The 22,810-nt window shown below is 45.1% G+C and overlaps 1 protein-coding gene across 1 annotated transcript in view; it reads left to right on the top strand.

The window, feature by feature from the left end:
* The window catches only part of LOC144770558 (uncharacterized), a 129,459-nt gene that overhangs the window by 96,359 nt on the left and 10,290 nt on the right, over positions 1-22,810 (top strand). The window contains exon 5 of the mRNA XM_078655170.1: positions 12,045-12,081. Coding sequence (XP_078511296.1) covers positions 12,045-12,081 — 37 coding nt within the window. The remainder of the gene's footprint in view (positions 1-12,044; positions 12,082-22,810) is intronic.

Raw genomic sequence — 22,810 nt, 5'->3', positions numbered from 1 at the left:
TGTTAAAGTAGGGTGCGAAAACAAACCAATCCACAAATTATTTTACCCTTGCGTGCATGCATGGCTAAAAACACTCTGATTTATTAATGGCCTCTTCTAACTAACTCATTTCTTTAATATTTAAAAAAAAAAAATTTGACACAATGTATTCACGTTTCATAATATCGCACCATAATGCAAACTGAACCACATTTTCACCAAAAAAGGTCTCCGACTATCATTCATCCTCTTCCATCCCTTCAGCTCCCCACTTAATACATTTTGTCATGCTCATTTAATACACTTGCTTGTTCAGTAACAGCAGGATGCTCTTCGAACACCTATAGTGTTAGTGTGCTGAAGCCCCTGGCTAGCATTCTGAATCAGAAAAGTGTTCTAGCATCACTGATGGCTTTTCAGAGCTCATGTGACATTGTTCACCAGATGACCCCTTTCAAGTTCCCTGGGAAGCAGATCCTACGTTGGTTTATGGCGTAGACCACTACTGCGGATGAGTCTAGACCTTCCATATTCTTGATGACAGAAGATTTTTGTTTTCCAAATCCTCGTGCAATTAAAAGTGTCTCAGACCAAGGTAGACATCCCTCCATCACCATAACTACCTTTAAAATCTACATACTTAGTGTGTCAAAATAGGACTTTCTATGGTGTATTGAGCCGAAGAAGAAAATGGACTTTGATATCCAGAAAGCGAGGAAGTAAACCTGATACTGTGTTAGTAGCAACCGTGTAAATAGGAAAGAACTCTTTGTTATGTTATGGTAGGTGTTTTTATTTAGCCACCCTACACTGTTTACATGGTCTGTTAACACCCTTAAGTGTTATGGCAGTTTGCTCTCCAACAGAAGGTTAATTTATTGGGGAAATCAGACTTGTGTATTCCTGATTTGTTGTCAGTGTGTTTGTGGGGGCTTTGCTCAATTTGCACTGTGGTGGTGTGTCTCTATCCCTGAGCCTCGAGTTTATTGTTTGCCCTTTTGTGGATGTAAACAAACAGATGCCTCTGGGTGAGGGCTGTGTGGTTTGCATTATATTTTTATATTATACTACAGCTCTGTTTGGCCCAGCAGTGTGAGGTTTTGCTGGAAGAGTTTTGCCATAACAGATGGATGGTTTACACTAGATGTTGAACACATTCATTTTCTGTGTAAGACTTGTGTCTTGCTGTAACTTGTGTAAAGAAGCAGGTTGGTATGGTTTAGACTGATGTGTTGTTGCAGTGGGCGGTGTAGGTTGGTGTGGGGAGTCAAGTGTGGTCCTGGCTATTGTACTACATTGGGTTGTATAGTAATTATATTGCAATTTAGTGTGGTGCGGTGAGGTATGGTGTTATGTGGCATTTGGTGAAGTGGTACACAGACCTTTAGGGTGAGACGTCATATGGTGTGCCAAAGTCTGTGAAAGTGTGGCATGGTGTGGTATTGTGTGTGCTAAGAGTGGTGTGGTACTGAGAGATATGGTGCTGAAAATTGGTGACGTGACATGATGGAATATGTTGGTGCATGATATAATGTGCTGTAGTGAGGTAGACTCAAGTGGAGTGGTGCAATATGAGATTGTCTTGTGTGGTATGTTGGTGTGTTCGGTGGTGTGGTGTGGTGATATGTACTAAGTAAACTTTGTTGTTGTATAGTTCTGCTGTGCTGTGATGTGCAATGTAATTGCTCTTATATGGATAGTTGTGGTATTGAATGGCATGTATGCTTCATGGTGTGGTGTAGTCTGATGTGGAACCATAGGGAACTATGGGAGGGGTTGATGGGTGCGTGGGGTGCAATATGATAGCATGTGGTGTGGCTTGGTATAGTGTGGGATGTTATAATCTTTTATAAGTATACTTGTATCTGGTGGTGCAATGTGTAGGATGTTACGATTTGGTGTGGTGTAGATTGGTGTGGTGTACATTAGTGTGGTGTTAGGTTTTGTGTTGCTATGTGGCATATGTGGTATGATGAACATGCCATTTAATACCACAAATATCCATATAAGAGCAATTACATGCAACATTACAGCACAGCAGGACTATACAACAACAAAGTTCACTTAGTACATGTCACCACACCGCACCACCGAACACACCAACATACCACACAAGACAATCTCATATTGCACTATTCCACTTCAGTCTATCTCACTACAGCACATTATATCATGCACCAACATATTCCATCATGTCACATCATCACTTTTCAAGATTACACCTCTCAGTACCATGCCACTCTGAACACACACAATACCACACCATGCCACACTTTTTCAGACTTTTGCACACCATATCATTACGTGTGACCGTGAAGGTCTGTGTACCACATCACCAAATGCCACATAACACCATACCTCACCGCACCACACTAAATTGCAATATAATTACTATACAACCCAATGTAGTACAATAGCCAAGACCACACTTGACTCCCCACACCACCCTATACCACCCACTGCAACACCACATCAGTCTAAACCATACTAACCTGCTTCTTTACATAAGTTACAGCAAGACACAAGTCTGACACAGAAAATGAGGGTGTTCATCATCTAGTATAAACCATCTATCTATTATGGCAACACTCTTCCCGTCACTTTGCCGCACCTCACAGCACCCTCGTTCAGTTCATAACTCCATACAGGACCGTACATTCTATGGTGTACAACACAACACCCCCTACTGTACCACAACACCCCTCCCTGTTCACCATACCACATATGCCACATAGCAACACAAAATCTAACACTACACTAATGTACACCACACCAATCTACACCACACCAAAATGCAACATCCTACACATTGCACCACCGGATAGAAGTATAGTTATACCAGATTACAACATCCCACACTTTATACCAAGCCACATCACATGGTATCATATTGCTCCGCACCCATCAACCCCTCCCATTGTTCCCTATGGTTCCACATCAGACTACACCACACCAAGCAGTACACAAGCCATTCAATATAACAACTATCCCTATAAGAGCAATTACATTGCACATCACAGCACAGCAGAATTATACAACAACAAAGTTCACTTAGTACATATCACCACACCGCACCACCGAACACACCAACATACCACACAAGACAATTTCGTATTGCACCACTCCACTTGAGTCTACCTCACTACAGCATATTATATCATACACCAACATATTCCATCATGTCACATCATCAATTTTCAACACCACATCTCTCAGTACCACACCACTCTTCGCACACACAATACCACACCATGCCACACTTTCTCAGATTTTGGCACACCATATGATGTCTCACTCTAAAGGTCTGTGTACCACATCACCAAATGCCACATAACACCATACCTCACCGTACCACACTAAATTGCAATGTAATTACTATACAACCCAATGTAGTACAATAGCCAAAACCACACTTGACTCCCCACAAAACCCTACACCGCCCACTGCAACACCACATCAGTCTAAACCATACCAACCTGCTTCTTTACACAAGTTACAGCAAGACACAAGTCAGACACAGAAAATGAGGTTGTTCAACATCTAGTATAAACCGTCTATCTATTATGGCAAAACTCTTCCCGTCACGCTACCGCCCCTCACAGCATCCTCCGTGACTTAATACATCCACACAGGACCACACATTCTATGGTATACAACCCACCCTACTGTACCACAACACACCTCCCTGTTCACCATACCACATAAGCCACATAGCACCACAAAATCTAACACCACACTATTGTACACCACACCAATCTACACCACACCAAAATGCAACATCCTACACATTGCACCACCGGATACAAGAATACTTATACCAGATTACAACATCCCACACTTTATACCAAGCAGGCTATCATATTGCACCCCACCCCTCTTACCACACTAAATTGCAATGTAATTACTATACAATTCATTGTAGTACAATAGCCAAAACCACACTTGACTCCCCACACCAACCTACACCGCCCACTGCAACAACACATCAGTCTAAACCATACACAAGTTACAGAAAGACACCAGTCTTACACAGAAAATGAGGGTGTTCAACATCTAGTATGAACCATCTATCTATTATGGCAAAACTCTTCCAGCAAAACCTCACACTGCTGGGCCAAACAGAGCTGTAGTATAATAAAAAAATATATAGCAAACCACACAGCCCTCACCCAGAGGCATCTGCTTGGTTACATCCACAAATGGGCAAACAACAAATTCGAGGCTCAGGGATAGAGGCACACCACCACAGTGCAAATTGAGCAAAGCCCCCACAAACACACGGACAACAAATCAGGAATACACAAGTCTGATTTCTCCAATAAATGAACCTTCTGTTGGAGAGCAAACTGCCATAACACTTAAGGGTGTTAACAGACCATGTAAACAGTGTAGGGTGGCTAAATAAAAACACCTACTATAACATAACAAAGAGTTCTTTCCTATTTACACGGTTGCTACTAACACAATATCAGGTGTACTTCCTCGCTTTCTGGATATAAAAGTCCATTTTCTTCTGCGGCTCAATACACCATAGAAAGTCCTATTTTGACACACTAATTATGTAGATTTTAAAGGCCGTTATGGTGATGGAGGGATGTCTACCTTGGTCTGAGACACATTTAATTGCACGAGGATTTGGAAAACAAAAATCTTCTGGCATCTAGAATATGGAAGGTCTAGACTCATCCGCAGTAGTGCTCTACGCCATAAACCAACGTAGGATCTGCTTCCCAGGGAACTTGAAAGGGGTCATCTGGTGAACAATGTCACATGAGCTCTGAAAAGCCATCAGTGATGCTAGAACACTTTTCTGATTCAGAATTCTGGCCAGGGGCTTCAGCACGCTAAAACTGTAGGTGTTCTAAGAGCATCCTGCTGTTACTGAACAAGCAAGTGTATCAAATGAGCATGACAAAAAGTATTAAGTGGGGAGCTGAAGGGATGGAAGAGGGTGAATGATAGTCGGAGACCTTTTTTAGTGAAAATGTGGTTAAGTTTGCATTATGGTGCGATATTATGAACCATGTGAATACATTGTGTCAAAAAAAAATATTAAAGAAATGAGTTAGTTAGAAGAGACCTTTAATAAATCAGAGTGGATTGGTTTGTTTTCGCACCCTACTTTAACACATGTCTGTCTCCACATTTCCCAATTAAAAGACTCAAATGATTCTTATTTGCGATGTTGGCAAACTTTAAAAAGGAGCTATTGGTTACATTAGTACCTTTCATGTGCCTCGTTCTAGTAATCTGATATCACCCTCTCAAAAGAGTGGCATACCTTTGTTCTCTGGGCTCTCCTTAATTTCCGTTGATCTTTCACTGCTTGTGAGCACACAGCTAATGCTGTTTGAAAATTTCACAGATTGAAAGGCTTCACTGTTTTCCATCACCTTTCTTAACTCCTTCCAGGTCTGGGGGTGCTGTGGCACCTGCTGCACTCCTAGTTCCAACACCTGGGGCACCAGTTGTTGGTAATTGTGTTTGATATAGGTGTGGACAAAAAGAGGTTTGTGTTTTTCTATCTACACTGGATGGCACCTTTGGGAATGTACAACACAAGGAGTATACTCTGTGTGTGGGAGTATGGATCTGTCCTCCTGCCTCAGTACATGTACTTCAAGGCACTTTCATTTAGGAATAGCTTCCGCAGATAGACAGGTTCATGTATGTTTTAGCTCTAGCACAAAGAAGCAGAAGAATCAGTGCTTAATTTGAGCCGTTGTTGTCCAGTGCTCAGCTGGCGCTTAATCATCAACACCAGTGCTTTTCATTAGCACCAGTTAAGGACACATTCATTTATACATAGGGATATTAAGTGATTTGCCGGAATCGCAGGATGTTGAGCCGATGCCGTGGCTCAAACCAGGTTCCCCTGTGCCGAAGTCAGCAACTCTGGCCATTACGCCACATCCTCTCCCCACTTTTGTGGTTGGTTGTTGGTTCTGTTTTAGGCGGTGCTAAAAGTAGAAATGGGCTGGTGCAAGCTGCCTCCTGACAAGAGCCCCAGCACTTATTTTTTACAAATTAACCACTGCAAAGAATGGTCGACAGAGTAAACTTTTTGCAACTGAGATCAAGAGAGCAAAACCTGTGTACCCATGAGACATGGACTCAAAGCAGTAAAACTACAATAAACAAGTGTTGTCAATACTGCAATGGATTGAACAGAAGACAATCACAAGGGGGCTATCAGCGGTGCCAAATAAGGGGATACAATGGCAGGGTGCTGAGGAATGTAATGCCATGTCTGTAATTGTTAAATGTAATGGTGTTGTCTGAGCCCTCGGATGTGCACTTTGTATCCTGGCTTCTGTAAATACAAATGGACTAGACTAAGAGCATCAAGGCACACTCACCCTGAAAATATCAATAGTCTTCTCAAATGAATGCGAAAATGCATAGAATGTTGATAGGAAGTATTGTCATTGTCGATTTCCCAATAACATTACTGTACTGCCCCTAAACAGTATGAGACTGAGAATAGCCAGCACTACAAGTACTGGAATGCTAGCTGTGTTAAGTAAAGATCGTGTATCAGTATGCTGAGTAGTGTGCCCCCAGAAGATTCAGCAGGGGAAGGCAATCAGTCAATAAAATGTAGTGTCTGGGGTAGAACAAGTGTGCAGAGCACCAGCCAGTGCACCTACCACAACTGGCCCCTTGTAATACAGCAGACGCCGGAGACCGCCAACATTTAAGGTATGTGTATAAAAGGCATTGTTTTATTTTGTAATTTTTACCCTCTTAAAGCTGTTAGGTCTCTATGACATAGTACTACAATAATACCTAATACATGCTTATTTTACAGTTATTCCTTGTCTAAAGTTTTTAACAAATACCAGAACTGCCTTATAGAATAAAAACAAAATCCATAGCTACTTACATTAAGTATAGAGTGTGCTTCATCAGCGTGGCTGTTTCCCCTCTGCGCCATGTTAACTCCGTAGTCTTCTGCCAAAGCCTGTTTCCTCGCAAAGATATAATTAGGTGCTCCAACAAATTTCAGAGTGCAAGTGTAGTTACGTCCCTATTTCAATTTTTTATCTGCACACTCCTAGATGTAAAAGAGCGCCTTTATAATGTCATGCTTTCACTGCCCCTCGTATGCACTGTCCCCGCCTAAGAGCCCCACGTGCACATTTCGCGCCACTCTTTCACAAGACGGTTGTTCTTATCAGTCCCTGACAGCTGACTCCCACGTAGAAGCCTAAGCCTCTTCGTGTCTTAGCAGTATTTTAGGCGGTTTAAAATTAGGCGCTAAAAATGTTACAACAGCAAACTTACATTTTAGTTTTGCAGCTCTTATGAAACTCTGGTGCGCCCCGCTCTTTCTGGGCTGCAGCAGCATTTTTCGCCCTGTTACATCTCCATGACTGGTTGGTTTGCCACCTTTTGTGGAACTTGCACCATCCAACCCTTTCTGGGCTGTGGCAGCATATTTTATCGTTACAAAAATATGCCTGTACATGTTGCTGAACCCTAACGCCTGCTGTATAAGAATGGCATGTTTCGCAGCCATGTCCCCACACTCACACGTCGAGCTAAAGCCTCAGTTGCATAACACAGGACTTTATTTATTTTTTCTTTTCATAATTAGTGTCATTTACATCAGAGACTTTCAACTTTGGCTGTGTATGATGTTGCACCAGCAACCTTACAGTCTAGGTTTGTGACAACACATTAACCTGTTAAAGAATCATGCACGGGGCTGTTACACAGCCCCCAGCTGTCTTACATATTGGCCCCTTTTTATCACCCCTAACACATTACTCCCTCTGAGAAAGAAGCCACATTTGCATAACACTTGTCTTAATTTATTTTTTATTTTATTTATTTTCGTTTTCATAACTGGCTTCATTTTACACCAGAGGCTTTAAAACTCAGTTGCATAACACTGGACTTTAGTTATTTTTTCTTTTCATAATTAGTGTCATTTACATCAGAGACTTTCAACTTTGGCTGTGTATGATGTTGCACCAGCAACCTTACAGTCTAGGTTTGTGACAACACATTAACCTGTTAAATAATCATGCACAGGGCTGTTACACAGCCCCCAGCTGTCTTACATACTGGCCCCTGTTTATCACCCCTAACACATTACTCCCTCTGAGAAAGAAGCCACATTTGCATAACACTTGTCTTCATTTATTTTTTATTTAATTTATTTTCCTTTTCATAACTGGCATCCTTTTACACCAGAGACTTTACAGTTAGGCTGTGCAAAATATTGCATTGGAAAACTACATGTCTAGGCTTGCTGCAGCACAATTCCCCATTACAAAGCAGTGCCCAGGCATGTTACACGGCCCCCAGCTGCTGGTTTACACACTGTCCATGTTTATCATCCCTAACACATTACTCCCACGTAGAAAGAAGCCATAATTGCACAACACATGCCTTTAATTTTTATTTTATTTTCATAACTGCTGGCATTTCACAGTCCAGACTTTTAAAAATTAGGCGGCAAAATTACTGACCCTGCAAACCAACAGTCTAGCTTCACGCCGCTTCTGGGGCCAATGGAATTCCTGCCCTTGGCCTGCTATGGCTACGCCCCTACATCAGAGGCCACCATTCAGGAACTCCCTAGGCATCAGTCACGCCTCCTAGGGGGCTGGCCTACCTCCAAAAAGACCCAGCAACACTCTAGGGCTCCCATTCCACAGATGGACATCGCCGCAGCTCAAGCAACACCAGCCTGCAGCCGCAACTACCCGCTGAACATGCCTAGACATGTCCCTGCATGCCCGGACATGTCCCGGCTTGCCCAACAAACATGGCGCACACATGTAAGTCTCTGCTCATTCATCCCACAACCCTAAACACCCCTAGTAGGCCCTACTGCCTGCCTTGCAGCTAGCCCTAGGCACCCCACACCATCACTCTACACCTATGACACTCCTACACATCCATTAATTCCAGTGTGTAGGGTACTCACACTACACACGTACTAACCCTTAGGGGCTGCCCTTCAGGGGCCGACCCTCAGTGGCTGGACTTCCGGGTGGGACTTCCGGGGTGGGACTTCCGAGGCGGGACTTCTGGGACGGGACTTCCGGTGCGGGACTTCCGGGGCGGGTCTTCCGGCTCCTACGTCACTTCCGGGCAGTGTTCCCCCTGTCAAAAAATTAATGGTGACGAAAGGTATCACTGTATACTACTAACAGGGCAGCACAGGCCCCCTTGAAACCTTGCGGAAAGGTGCCTGCACTGGTGCCAGGCAGCTTTTTTTGCACCAGCGGATACAGGGGATGCCACATTCTTGTGAATACAGTGCCACCCAGTATTTTGAAAATGTCGGCTCATGGCGCTGCCAAATTTAGCACAGCATCATGCTCCGACATTTTATTTTAAATATGCCCCTATGTGACAGAACATCTTGTTTTATTTTTCCATCTCAAACACACTTATAAACGCCTAGGTGAATATTAGACCAGAAAGTGATTTCAGTCTATTCGGTTTCCGTTGCAGATAATGAACCAATAAAGGAATTTAGATTCGTAAGAACTGACACCTAGTTAAATGCTTGAATGAATGTAATTCTATAAGCACACCTTGTGTCTGACAAAATTATACCCTCCTGGGGTCCATGGAATGGCTGCACCTTCATTGTTGTGCATACATCTTTGTTGTTAACTGTCAGCGCTCCGCAACCCTTGGTCTTCTGCCGGGTGGGTGGGTGGTCGCCGGCGCTCCTGTAATCCAGGCTGTAGTCAGAGGGGACAAAGAGAACAAAACCCCGTGGCACAGCCTTAAATAGCCTGCTGGGTTTCATTTCTTCTAAGTTTAATTTCTCAGACCTTCCAATGACATCACCCCAGTCAGCCAACCTCCTTCCTTGGCCAGGGGCCCCGGAGGAGACTCAGCCCCGTGGCGCTACTAAGGGCGCCCCTCCCCTAGGCGCGGGGGCGCCTGTCAGTATGGAAACAACTATGAGGCATATTTACAAGTCCTCACCGCCATCGGAGCGTCACTATTTCTGATGCTGAATTGGCACAGCAGCAGTTTCCATATGTACAAGGTGGCGCTAAACCACTTTGCGTGGCTTAACGCCACCTTGTAAATATGCCCCTTTCTGACGTAGTCCTCTGCAGCAAAGGGACGTTCAGTGGATGTTGCTGTGGGCGTTCCAACGCAACACCCATTGCTTTTTGACATTGCCCCAGACTTACATGGCTGAGGCAGCACCAAAAATTAATGCCATGGAATACCAGGTGTTAGGATGGTAATGGGTGTACGTTGTTACAACGCATGTTGTAACAACGCATGCCTTTACCACGCAAGTCTTACAACGCAAGTCATTACAACGACTTGCGTTGGAGGGCGTGGATTTAGGAATCTTATAATTTTATATTCTAACACCAGTCCCCGTAACAGTAGGGAAGGTGTTGGAATATAAAATTGCAAGATTCCTTATCCCACAGCGCCATCCAGCGCAAGTCGTAGTAACGACTTGCATTGTAATAGCTGCGGGGTAAAGGCACCGCGGTGTAAAAACCACGTCGTATACGATGTTCCCCGATGGTAATATGAGGAAAAATTATAATTTATCCTCGTTTTTTGCTCTTTCCATGTGTGCTATAGAAGGTGCAACTCGTCATTACTGATTATGTGCAGGAAGGTTTTCCTTCCTTCACATAAACAGGGCAGCACAGGAACCCTTGAAACCTTGCGGAAAGGTGCCTGCACTGGTGCCAGGCAGTTTTTTTTGCACCAGCGGATACACAGGGGATGCCACATTCTTGTGAATACGGTGCATCCCGGTATTTTGAAAATGTCGGCTCATGGCGCTGCCAAATTTAGAACAGCATCATGCTAAATGTCCCCCTATGTGACAGAACATCTTGTTTTATTTTTCCATCTCAAACACACTTATAAACGCCTAGGTGAATATTAGACCAGAAAGTGATTTCAGTCTATTCGGTTTCCGTTGCAGATAATGAACCAACAAATGAATTTAGATTAGTAAGAACTGACACCTAGTTAAATGCTTGAATGAATGTAATTCTATAAGCACACTTTGTGTCTGACAAAATTATAATAAAATATTGTTGCATCTCTCCAGAAGCTCATCACGTAGTAGGCGGTGAAAAACTGATCAAGAATATTTTTGTGCTGATGTATATAGTAAACCACAAGGGCCATAACTGAGGAAATATAGAAAATGAGTGTTATCAATCTGTTTGTGCTTGAGTAAGGTAAACATAAAATAAGATAATTACCTCGCAAAGCCCTACCTAGAGATACGCATTGTACACGATTCCTAGAAAAAATGTGTTCAGTGAAAAAGGAACAATTGGAATAGAACTTTGGGCCTTGCATGAGACTGTTCAGTGGAAGGAAATAAAGATATTTTTTCTTGCTATGCTCGCATCAGGGAGGAGCAGGATTTTGGCACAAATCCATGTCTACAAGTCTTTGTACATATGGATTTCCGTCAAAATCATAAGTGGATGAACAGGAACGCCAATGCACCATGCGTGGAAAGCTCTTTGACGCAAGGTAATGCAAGGCAGCACATTTCACTGTGTTGGGCTACTTTTTGTTACAAACCAATGCAAATCGTCATTTGCGTTGATGAGTAAATGCTGGATTTTGCGTCGGTTTCCATTAAAAACGTAACACAACCAGACACAAAATCTTTGTAAATCTGGGCCTTAGTGTTTTTAGTTGCATAGAAGGTCTCTTCAGTATTCTGAAGTCTCACCTTGTCCATTCCAATTGTCTGTGGCTACTCATAGAAGTCTAACCTTTATCTTCTGTCTCTTTGTAAAACTGTCCCCTCCTGTCCTTGAAGTTGCCACCCCCTCTTTTTATTAATCTGCTTGCATACTATGTTTCCTGCACTTTCTTAAATTTGCCTACTTATTTTTTTACCATTCCATTTCAAAGCAATATTTTATTTATTTATTAATTAAGCTTATTAAGCGCGACAGCTACCCAAAAAGGGTTTCCCGGTGCTGAACAGGTAAGGTGCTAAGTGGCATAACGTTGCAGACAGGGATAGCATTATTGATTGAAAAGCCAGCTGTGCGCCTCAACTCTGCTTTTTTCTGTTTCAGGGAGCTACGTAGATGAACTCACAGGAGCCGTTTACCAGTAAGTAGACTTCACACCAATCTAGCGCTGCGCTGGTGTTACCGTCTCCTCTGGGTGGGCTGTGGGTACATGTGCAGCGTTACACTGCTGAAGGCAGCTGCGGCTCACAGTCACACAGCATAGCATTTAAACTGAGACCAAAGACACTGATGCCTTGGATGAAGAAATGAGGCAGGAGAAATGGTACCCAGAGTTTTCAGGGAGAAGACACAGTCGCAATGTAATCACGGAATTATATTTTTCCTTCTGAAGAAGCGTTTGCTCTGATATCTTTTATGGGAAAGAATTAAAGGCTGACCCTGAAATAAAGGCCAAACTAAGAAAGAGGGCAGATTGCAGAACTGGATATCTGCAATTCACATTAAATAGTACACCGAGGGGATATCCGCTTCCCTTCCCACCCACTGGTCTGGACGACGAATAACACTTGACACGCATTTATGAGTCGCCACCCAGATGTTTGAACAGATACATTTCAGCAGATCAAACCTGCCCAGCAAGCTTTTAAGAGGAATGAATCACTAAAGAAATATATGTTTTTGGGCTATCCTCCCTCCCCCAACCTATCGTAAGGGGTCCGCTACGACTGTGAAATACCTCTGAGGTTTGTCGATCTGATCCCAGCAACACAGGTGTGCAATTTGCAGATTACCTGGAACAGATGTGTACAATGGGAAAACATCCTTTACCACACAATAACTTTATCAGACATATGCCTGTACCACGCATGGCTTTATACCCTGCAAGGTAAGTAAGATAAGGAAATATATAAATATATATATATATATATATATATATATATATATATATATATATATATCTTTTATTTTTTAGGGTTTAGACGTGGTAGGGGTATAGGATGGTAAGGGCATTTTTAGGCATTATTTATTTTATTTATTTATTTGTGGGTTTGTAACGCGCTTGAATAAACTCCCGAAGGAGTATCTCTGCGCCTGGGAGCAAGGAAACAAAGACAGAGCAAGAGTAGAATCAGATGGATCTAGATCTGGTTTCTAAACTGCAGGGTTTTGAGCTGCCTTCTAAATTTTAGGTGTTCTGAACATTGTCTGAGAGACAGAGGGAGCTTGTTCCACAGTGATGGTCCAGTTACAGATAGAGCTTTGCCTCCGTGTCTGGCCTTTCTTGCACGGGGTGGATAGGAGTATAGGGTGGTGAGAGAATTTTTAGGGTTTAGGGGTGGGTAGGGTATATGGTGGTAAGGGTATTTTTAGGAGTTCAAGGTGGGTTAGGGTAAGGATGGTAAAGGTATTTTTAAAGATTAGGGGTGGGTAGGGGTAAAGGGTGGTAAGGGTATTTTTAAGGTTTGGGGTGGGTAAGGGTATAGGAACAGAAATGTATTTTCAGAGTTTAGGGGTGGGTAATGAAATAGGGTGGTAAGGGTATTTTTAGAGGGTTGGTAAGGGTAGAAGCTATCAGGGTAACTTTAGGGATCAGGTTCCTGGGGCCAGAGATGGCTCAAAGAGGGGTGCCATGCTGCCTCCTTTCCTTTTTTTAACAAAATACTGCCCAGGGGATGAGGTCCCCGGGGCCAATGAAGGCTTGGGGAGGAGGGTGGCATGGCTACCCTTGCCTATTAAAATACATAATGTCTTGGCGGATGGGGTCTCTAGGGCCTTATTAGGCGTGGTTGGGGGGCATGTGGTCCCATCCTCTCTTTATTAATAAATATGGCCCCAGGAGATAGGTTTCACAGGGCCTCTGAAGGCTCTGCGGGCCCCCACCCCTTTTTAATAAATTACGGCCCCAGGGGATGGGACCCCTTGCCTAAAAAGGCTCATCGAGGGCGGCCTTGTGCTCCTCTACCCCTTTTTAATTGGATTTGGCTCAGGGTCTTTGAAGCCTCAGGGAGGGGGCTGCACGTGCCCCTCCTTTTTTAATAAAAGATGGCCCAGGAGCATGAGGCCCGCTGCCTCCCCCTCTTTTTTTAATTGAATTTGGCCCAACTGTATGGGGCCCAGGGGCTTAATAAGCCTTGTAGAGGGAGGCCACAGAGCCCCCTCTCTTTTTTCAATTGAATTTTGCCCTGGGAATGGGGTCCCTGGAGGCCGATGGCCAATCCTATGTCACTCGTGCCAAAGGCGTTGGGCTATGTGCGGCATAGGGTTGGCAGCCTGTGGGGGTGTACTGGCTTCAGGTGAGTTGGCCATAGGGCCTGGCGGCAGACCAGGCACTGTGCTCAACCCTCAACTGTGCATGCCTGGAGGCCATGCACAGTGTGCAGTTTAGGCCCTGTGGCCAACCTCTAGCCACGCATAGCCAAAGGGTGTGCGCAGTGTGGGTTTGGCTACCCTTGGGGGCTTGTTAGTCCTTCGGCCAACATCGCAGCATGTAGTTGTCTGCCTGCAGGAGGGGGGGGGGGAATTGGCTACAGGGAGGGAGGGAGAAAGTTGGCTTTACGTGTGGTAATAAAATATTACTTTTTATAAATTACAAAAAAACCCAAGTAGGAAACCCTAGAAATACATGGCAAGGTCACGGGCTGTAGATAACTTAGTACACGAGTTATAGTTACTTGAGATGACTTTAACTGGTGAATTTCTGACTGTGGTTTACCGAGTTTAGAATGTTACGTTGTTACTGAACATTTCACCTTACTAGAACTTTACTTTAACCTTTGTTTTTTTTTAGTACATATATAGATATATATATATATATATATATATACATATATGTATGTAGAGGCTTAACTCTACTTACCTGGTGTGGTAAAGGCATGTGCACTGTAAATACATACAATCACGTGGTACCACGTGCCAGTAGGCAATGAGAAAGGGATTATACTCCCAGGATTCAGGGTGGGTACTCCACAAAGTCTAAACCATAACTTTATATGAGGAAAGAGAAATGATTGGTGAGGAATGAATGTGGGAGCAGAATGGCTCTTACGAAGGATGAGGAGATTATGGTATATCCAAATGGAGATGAGAATCCTCTCAGTTCATCCGTCTCCCTCCACACACACCCTTGTCTGGATGTTCTTGCTGGGTTGCATTTCTACATCTATATTCAGCTGCTGAGCGGTGAAATCCGACTGCATCTGCTGGAGCAGCAGCAACTTGAACCCAGGATTGTGTTACCGCGAGGGTCTGTAGATAGCTCACTGGATAGCGAACAAGTATTTACAGAGCCCTGGAGGCATTAACATGTCAGAGAAAGCAGTGCTTTAACTCGAGTCATTAACAGACTGCAGTGTGTGCAGATCTGCATTGAAATATTTGGCAACACAGCAGTGGGGTGATGGGCTGCACCAAATACCGATGTGGGTTGTGTTTTGTGCCAAGATAGTACGGTTTTATGTGCAAGGTAGGATGATTTTTATAATGAATAGTGAACTGTGATAGAAGAAGACGAAACAGGTGAAAACATTCGCAACCTCCACTCATTTGCACACATCCTACCGCTCCACCCCTTGGTCAGTGTGACCTCACTGGAATGCAGTGCCTTTAAATGTACCATCTGTTCTATGACTACTACTGTTATAACATGCATATTTGTAATGTATACTTTCATTCCACGTGGGGCTCCTATGGTATCACACATAACCTAGAGGTTGGATAGCCACCTGAAGCTCGAGACAGATACCTGGCTTAGGCTCAGTTCAAGGTCCTACAGGTCCTGAGGAGATGCTTTTAGCAGGTGGGAAATGGCTGCCGAGAAGTCTATGGGCCCAATTCATAAAAGTAATCTGAGACAAAATCCTAACTTTACGACTTTCGGTATTCACAAAAGGCATTTAGTAGTAGTAAAGTTAGGATTCCTAACTTTACTACTACTAAACTGAGAAAAATCCTAACTCTATGACTTTCGGTCGAAAGTTAAGATTTTTCTCAGTTTTGTAGTAGTAAAGTTAGGAATCCTAACTTTACTACTACTAAATTCCTTTTGTGAATACCGAAAGTCATAAAGTTAGGATTTTGTCTCAGATTACTTTTGTGAATCGGGCCCTATGATTTTACATGGCACGGACCAGGTAAAACCCAGAAGCCGGCAGTCTTCTTCGCCTCACTCTTAAGCAGGGCTTTAATGTCATTGTGTTAAGATGTGCTTGGACTGTGCGGCCTTTCACCGCAACTGGAACACGTCAAAGAAGAAACCTGCATATCTACTGTCAGAATCAAAACAGTTGGATAAACTTTGATAGTCTGTTCCAGGATGTGTCTTTTCAGACCTCAATCAATAAGAATGTCTTTGGCACTTCCAAGAAATATGATACAGAGAGGGGTAGATATAGAAGAAACTGATGCATCTCTGCATTATAGCAGAGATGCGTCAGTTTACTTGCATCACGCAAAAAAAACCTTGCGCCATCATTGATGCTTCGCATTTACAATGCTGCGCATCATGGCGCAGGAATTGGCAGATGCGTCACGCATCTGTTGGTGCAGAGGTCACGCATTGCCAGTGTTGTGTGGCAAGCACGACGCAACTCCAGCAATGCACAGGAAAGCCTATACCTATTGTGCTGTGTCACTCCTTACGCCTGCTTCAAGCAAGTGCAAGGTTTTGACACAGTGGCGTCGTAGAAGTGGTGCCGTGAAATCTTGTAGATTTCAGTGCGTTACCTTTGCAAGGCTTTCTTGTGTCGGAACGCCGACCCTGCATCCATTATACCTGATGCAGGTATAATGTAGCGCGGAACTTTACAACGTGACGCATCTCCCTAGATGCGTCACATTGTAAATGTGTCGCAACGTGGCGCATAGTTTGCGCTGCATCACAAAAGTGATGCAACGGCGGTGCAAAAGTGGCGCAAGGGGCTTGTAAATCTGTCCCAGAGAGTCTTTAATCTCGATGCCCACCTCACAGCACCAGAGTCCTCTGCTGCAGTTTCTTACCGGTCCTCTTCTGACACTGAACACAGTTACTCTTATAAGCAAACAGTGCAACAACAGCCAGCAGATCTTGACAAGGAAAAGCTGTGCATTTCCACACTTAGAACACTACACTTTATAGTAATAGTAGCTAAGCTTTATTCGATAAAAAATGTATCATAAAAGCATTGCATATATAGAATCCATAGCGATAAAACATCCACGATTTAAAAACACCATAATAATCAAAATAAATTAAATTACAACCATTAGCAAGCATTAGAAATGCAATCGGGCTCGGATTTATTTGAGTTTGAGCTAATGGCATTGTAAATGCCAATGTCTTTTTGCCATGTGTTATGGAGTGTGTGCATGTGGTGTGTAGTGGAAGTATCTTGGTTGAATTGTAATTTTACCAATGGTGGCATGCTGTGCTTTATATGAATATGTTTAAAAGTAAAGTGTACCATACTGCGATTGCTTGGTGGAAAAGTGCACTGCCGGCTGGAGGTGTGTGTGCCTGGTGGAAGGGTGCACTGACGGCTGGTGGGTGTGTGCTTGGTAAAAGTGTGCACAGATGGATGATGGTTGTTGGTGTTTGTGCATGGTGAAAGCATTCATTGACGGCTGGGGGTGTGTTGTTGTGTGTGTTGTTTTCTGTGTGCTGGTGAGTGTGTGGTGGTGAGTCTGTGGGGGTGAGCCTGGGGAGTGAGTGTGGTGGTGAGTGTGTTGTGTTGAGTGGTGACAAGTGTGTGGTGTTGGTGTTTGTGCATGGTGAAAGCATTCATTGACGGCTGGGGGTGTGTTGTTGTGTGTGTTGTTTCCTGTGTGCTGGTGAGTGTGTGGTGGTGAGTCTGTGGGGGTGAGCCTGGGGAGTGAGTGTGGTGGTGAGTGTGTTGTGTTGAGTGGTGACAAGTGTGTGGTGTTGAGAGACTGAGGTGTATGGTTTGTGTGTGCGTTATGTGTGTGTGGTGTATGTGTGTGTGGTGTTTTCTGCACACTCACACACTGCCCTTACACATTCACACACTGCTCACCCGCACACTCCCAATGTCACCCTGCATAGTCACACACTGTTTACCCTGCACACTCATTCTGCACACTCACACAATGTGCACCCTGACACACTGTCTCTGCAGTCACTCTACACTCACTGTCACTCTGCACTCACTGTCACTCTGCACTCACTGTCACTCTGCACTCACTGTCACTCTGCACTCACTATCACTCTGCACTCACTATCACTCTGCTGTCACTCTGCACTCACTGTCACTCTGCACTCACTGTCACTCTGCACTCACTGTCACTCTGCACTCACTCTGCACTCACTCTACAGTCACTCTGCACTCACTGTCACTCTGCACTCACTGTCACTCCACTCACTGTCACTCTGCACTCACTGTCACTCTGCACTCACTCTGCACTCACTCTACAGTCACTCTGCACTCACTGTCACTCTGCACTCACTGTCACTCTGCACTCACTGTCACTCTGCACTCACTGTCACTCTGCACTCTACAGTCACTCTGCACTCTACAGTCACTCTGCACTCTGCACTCACTGTCACTCTGCACTCACTGTCACTCTGCACTCACTGTCACTCTGCACTCTACAGTCACTCTGCACTCTACTGTCACTCTGCACTCTACAGTCACTCTGCACTCTACTGTCACTCTGCACTCACTGTCACTCTGCACTCACTGTCACTCTGCACTCACTGTCACTCTGCACTCACTGTCACTCTGCACTCACTGTCACTCTGCACTCACTCTGCACTCACTGTCACTCTGCACTCACTCTGCGCTCACTCTACAGTCACTCTGCCCTCACTGTCACCCTGCACTCACTGTCACTGTGCTGTCACTCTGCAATCACTGTCACTCTGCACTCTACTGTCACTCTGCACTCACTGCCACTCTGCACTCACTGCCACTCTGCACTCACTGCCACTCTGCACTCACTGCCACTCTGCACTCACTGTCACTCTGCACTCACTGTCACTCTGCACTCACTGTCACTCTGCACTCACTGTCACTCTGCACTCACTGCCACTCTGCACTCACTGTCACTCTGCACTCTACAGTCACTCTGCACTCACTGTCACTCTGCACTCACTGCCACTCTGCACTCACTGCCACTCTGCACTCACTGTCACTCTGCTGTCACTCTGCACTCACTGTCACTCTGCACTCACTGTCACTCTGCACTCACTGTCACTCTGCACTCACTGCCACTCTGCACTCACTGTCACTCTGCTGTCACTCTGCACTCACTGTCACTCTGCACTCACTGTCACTCTGCACTCACTGTCACTCTGCACTCACTGCCACTCTGCACTCACTGCCACTCTGCACTCACTGTCACTCTGCTGTCACTCTGCACTCACTGTCACTCTGCACTCACTGTCACTCTGCTGTCACTCTGCACTCACTGTCACTCTGCACTCACTGCCACTCTGCACTCACTGTCACTCTGCACTCACTGCCACTCTGCACTCACTGTCACTCTGCACTCACTGCCACTCTGCACTCACTGTCACTCTGCACTCACTGTCACTCTGCTGTCACTCTGCACTCACTGTCACTCTGCACTCACTGTCACTCTGCACTCTACAGTCACTCTGCACTCTACAGTCACTCTGCACTCTGCACTCACTGTCACTCTGCACTCACTGTCACTCTGCTGTCACTCTGCACTCACTGTCACTCTGCACTCACTGTCACTCTGCACTCACTGTCACTCTGCTGTCACTCTGCACTCACTGTCACTCTGCACTCACTGTCACTCTGCACTCACTGTCACTCTGCACTCACTGCCACTCTGCACTCACTGTCACTCTGCTGTCACTCTGCACTCACTGTCACTCTGCACTCACTGTCACTCTGCTGTCACTCTGCACTCACTGTCACTCTGCACTCACTGCCACTCTGCACTCACTGTCACTCTGCACTCACTGCCACTCTGCACTCACTGTCACTCTGCACTCACTGCCACTCTGCACTCACTGTCACTCTGCACTCACTGTCACTCTGCACTCACTGCCACTCTGCACTCACTGTCACTCTGCTGTCACTCTGCACTCACTGTCACTCTGCACTCACTGTCACTCTGCTGTCACTCTGCACTCACTGCCACTCTGCACTCACTGCCACTCTGCACTCACTGCCACTCTGCACTCACTGCCACTCTGCACTCACTGCCACTCTGCACTCACTGTCACTCTGCACTCACTGTCACTCTGCACTCACTGTCAGTCTGCACTCACTGTCAGTCTGCACTCACTGTCAGTCTGCACTCACTGTCAGTCTGCACTCACTGCCACTCTGCACTCACTGCCACTCTGCACTCACTGCCACTCTGCACTCACTGCCACTCAGCACTCTCAAACTGCACTCTAAAAATGCACTCTCAATCTGCACTCTCAATCTGCACTCTCAATCTGCACTCTGCACTCTCAAACTGCACTCTCAAACTGCAATCTGCACTCTGCACTCTGATTCTGCACTCTGATTCTGCACTCTCAAACTGCACTCTCAAACTGCACTCTCAATCTGCACTCTCATACTGCACTCTCATACTGCACTCTCATACTGCACTCTCAAACTGCACTCTCAAACTGCACTCTCAAACTGCACTCTCAAACTGCACTCTCAAACTGCACTCTCAATCTGCACTCTCAATCTGCACTCTCAAACTGCACTCTCAAACTGCACTCTCAAACTGCACTCTCAACTCTCAATCTCCACTCTGCACTCTCAAACTGCACTCTGCACTCTCAAACACCACTCTTTAACTGCACTCTGCACTCTCAAACTGCACTCTGCACTCTCAAACACCACTCTCAAACTGCACTCTCAAACTGCACTCTCAAACTGCACTCTCAAACTGCACTCTCAAACTGCACTCTCAACTCTCAAACTGCACTCACAACTCTCATGCTGCACTCTGTAACTGCACTCTCAACTCTGAAACTGCACTCTCAACTCTGAAACTGCACTCTCAACTCTGAAACTGCACTCTCAACTCTCAAACTGCACTCTCAACTCTCAAACTGCACTCTCAACTCTCAATGTGCACTCTCAACGTGCACTCTCAACTCTCAATCTGCAATCTGCACTCTCAAACTGCACTCTCAAACTGCACTCTCAATCTGCACTCTGCACTCTCAAACTGCACTCAAACTGCACTCTCAAACTGCTCTCAAACTGCACTTTTACTTGTACCAGAGGACTCGTTTACCATAGCTTTCTAGGGCTTACAAATAAAGGGTATTTTTCCCATCACATGCAAAGCGAAAATTACGATATTTGTAATAACACTAAAACATGGCAAGAATGTAAATCTGCTGAAACGTCATCATGTCGTGTACATGTTGCAATTCCCCTACTGTGTGTGTTCCTTCTCTCGAAGCGATTTCAAATATAATCAAAGAAGGGTCAGGGGCTTAGTCGGGGAAGGTCGCCAGACCTCTATGTAGGTCTGTAACTCCTTAATATGTTTAGCTGATTCATTGGTGTCTGCATCAATAACACGCCTGGGCAGCAGCAAATGGCTACACGGCTGCATTAACTGAGGGCAACTAGGCACACGTGTTAAAACACCCACACGCCTCCCCTTTAGCAGCCGACAACAGACATCATCCTTTAACTCTACAAAAGTTACCAGTCGGTACCAAACCAGAATAACCGAGAAACGCATGCAAAATAGCCATTTTCAAGAAAACAAAAACATGGCTTACCACTGGCAACTTGTGTAAGATACCTCGCACCTAGTAACAACCAGCGACCACTAAAAAGAAAGGTTTGCGCCGCGGATGCTGCAGTGTGGTAAAGGTGGGCTGGGTGTGTGCAGGCTGGACATTTCAACTACACCCGCTGGCCTCTCATTTTTCCCGAGGCACACTCATTCGACATTTTTTCGGCCCCTTCATACTGTGATCTGACTCTTTGAAGCAAGTTTGGCAGTTTAATCAGGCCTCCTGTCAGCAAACCCGCTTATCAGGACAGTGTGACTGAACAAGGCTGCTCCTATCTCTTCCCCCCAGGCGTGAATGCCCAGTCCCTGGCGGCTGCTGCAGGGCGCCCTTTCCATGATCACTGTGAGGCCCTCTCTGCCTCGCCTTCTCCACTAATGGCAAGGAAAACAGCTTCGTAATCGCTCCCTATTCGCACCTCTCTTCAGCCGAACACAGGGTACAGAAAAGCTCCACCAAACTATGCTACAACGAGGGGTGAATCAGCTACTCTTTGCACGGTACAAGAAAGTGAACAATTATTTCGGATGGCCGCTCGCAGTAGAACACTGAACATTGGCGTTTTCTTTTCTTCCTTGGCGCTGTTACAAACCCTCTGCTTTTTCCCTGCCACGGACGCTGGGACCCTGTGAGCTTGTGGAGTTATCGGAATACGAGGAGTTCCCTGACTACGAGGATAATTAGCGGCAGCTCGGGACTGGAGCAGCTGCGCGCTGAGCGCTGCTGAATGGTGAATGCGCCCGGCCATCTGGATTCACTTACGGAGGCACCCTGACAGCTCCTAATTATAATTAATGTACTTCTTTGCGCGAGCACGCACGAAAAATGCCAAACATGGCGGACCAAAACGACATTTAGCCTATCACTTCAAGCCTATTAAAACGACACCACAACGAAGACGAATCACTGGCCAGATGAGATACCAGACTAAGGAATGTGTGGAATGTGTCTCTCCAAAGCCCTAGGAGATACTTTTTTTTTTCCTTTAACATTAGGATCTCGAAACTCCTCCCACTTTCAGTGGGCGGAGGCCGAGCCCTAAAAACTACAATATATACAGCTTAAAATGATGATTAAATACATAGATCCATTATCACAAACATTAAAAAGAAGGGAATAACAGCTTAATATTCTTATTCTAATA

This window comes from Lissotriton helveticus, chromosome 7, assembly GCF_964261635.1.
Source record: "Lissotriton helveticus chromosome 7, aLisHel1.1, whole genome shotgun sequence".
Taxonomy (NCBI): Eukaryota; Metazoa; Chordata; class Amphibia; order Caudata; family Salamandridae; genus Lissotriton; species Lissotriton helveticus.
Note: the sequence above shows the minus strand (reverse complement) of the source record. Positions and strands in the feature narration are given on the sequence as shown.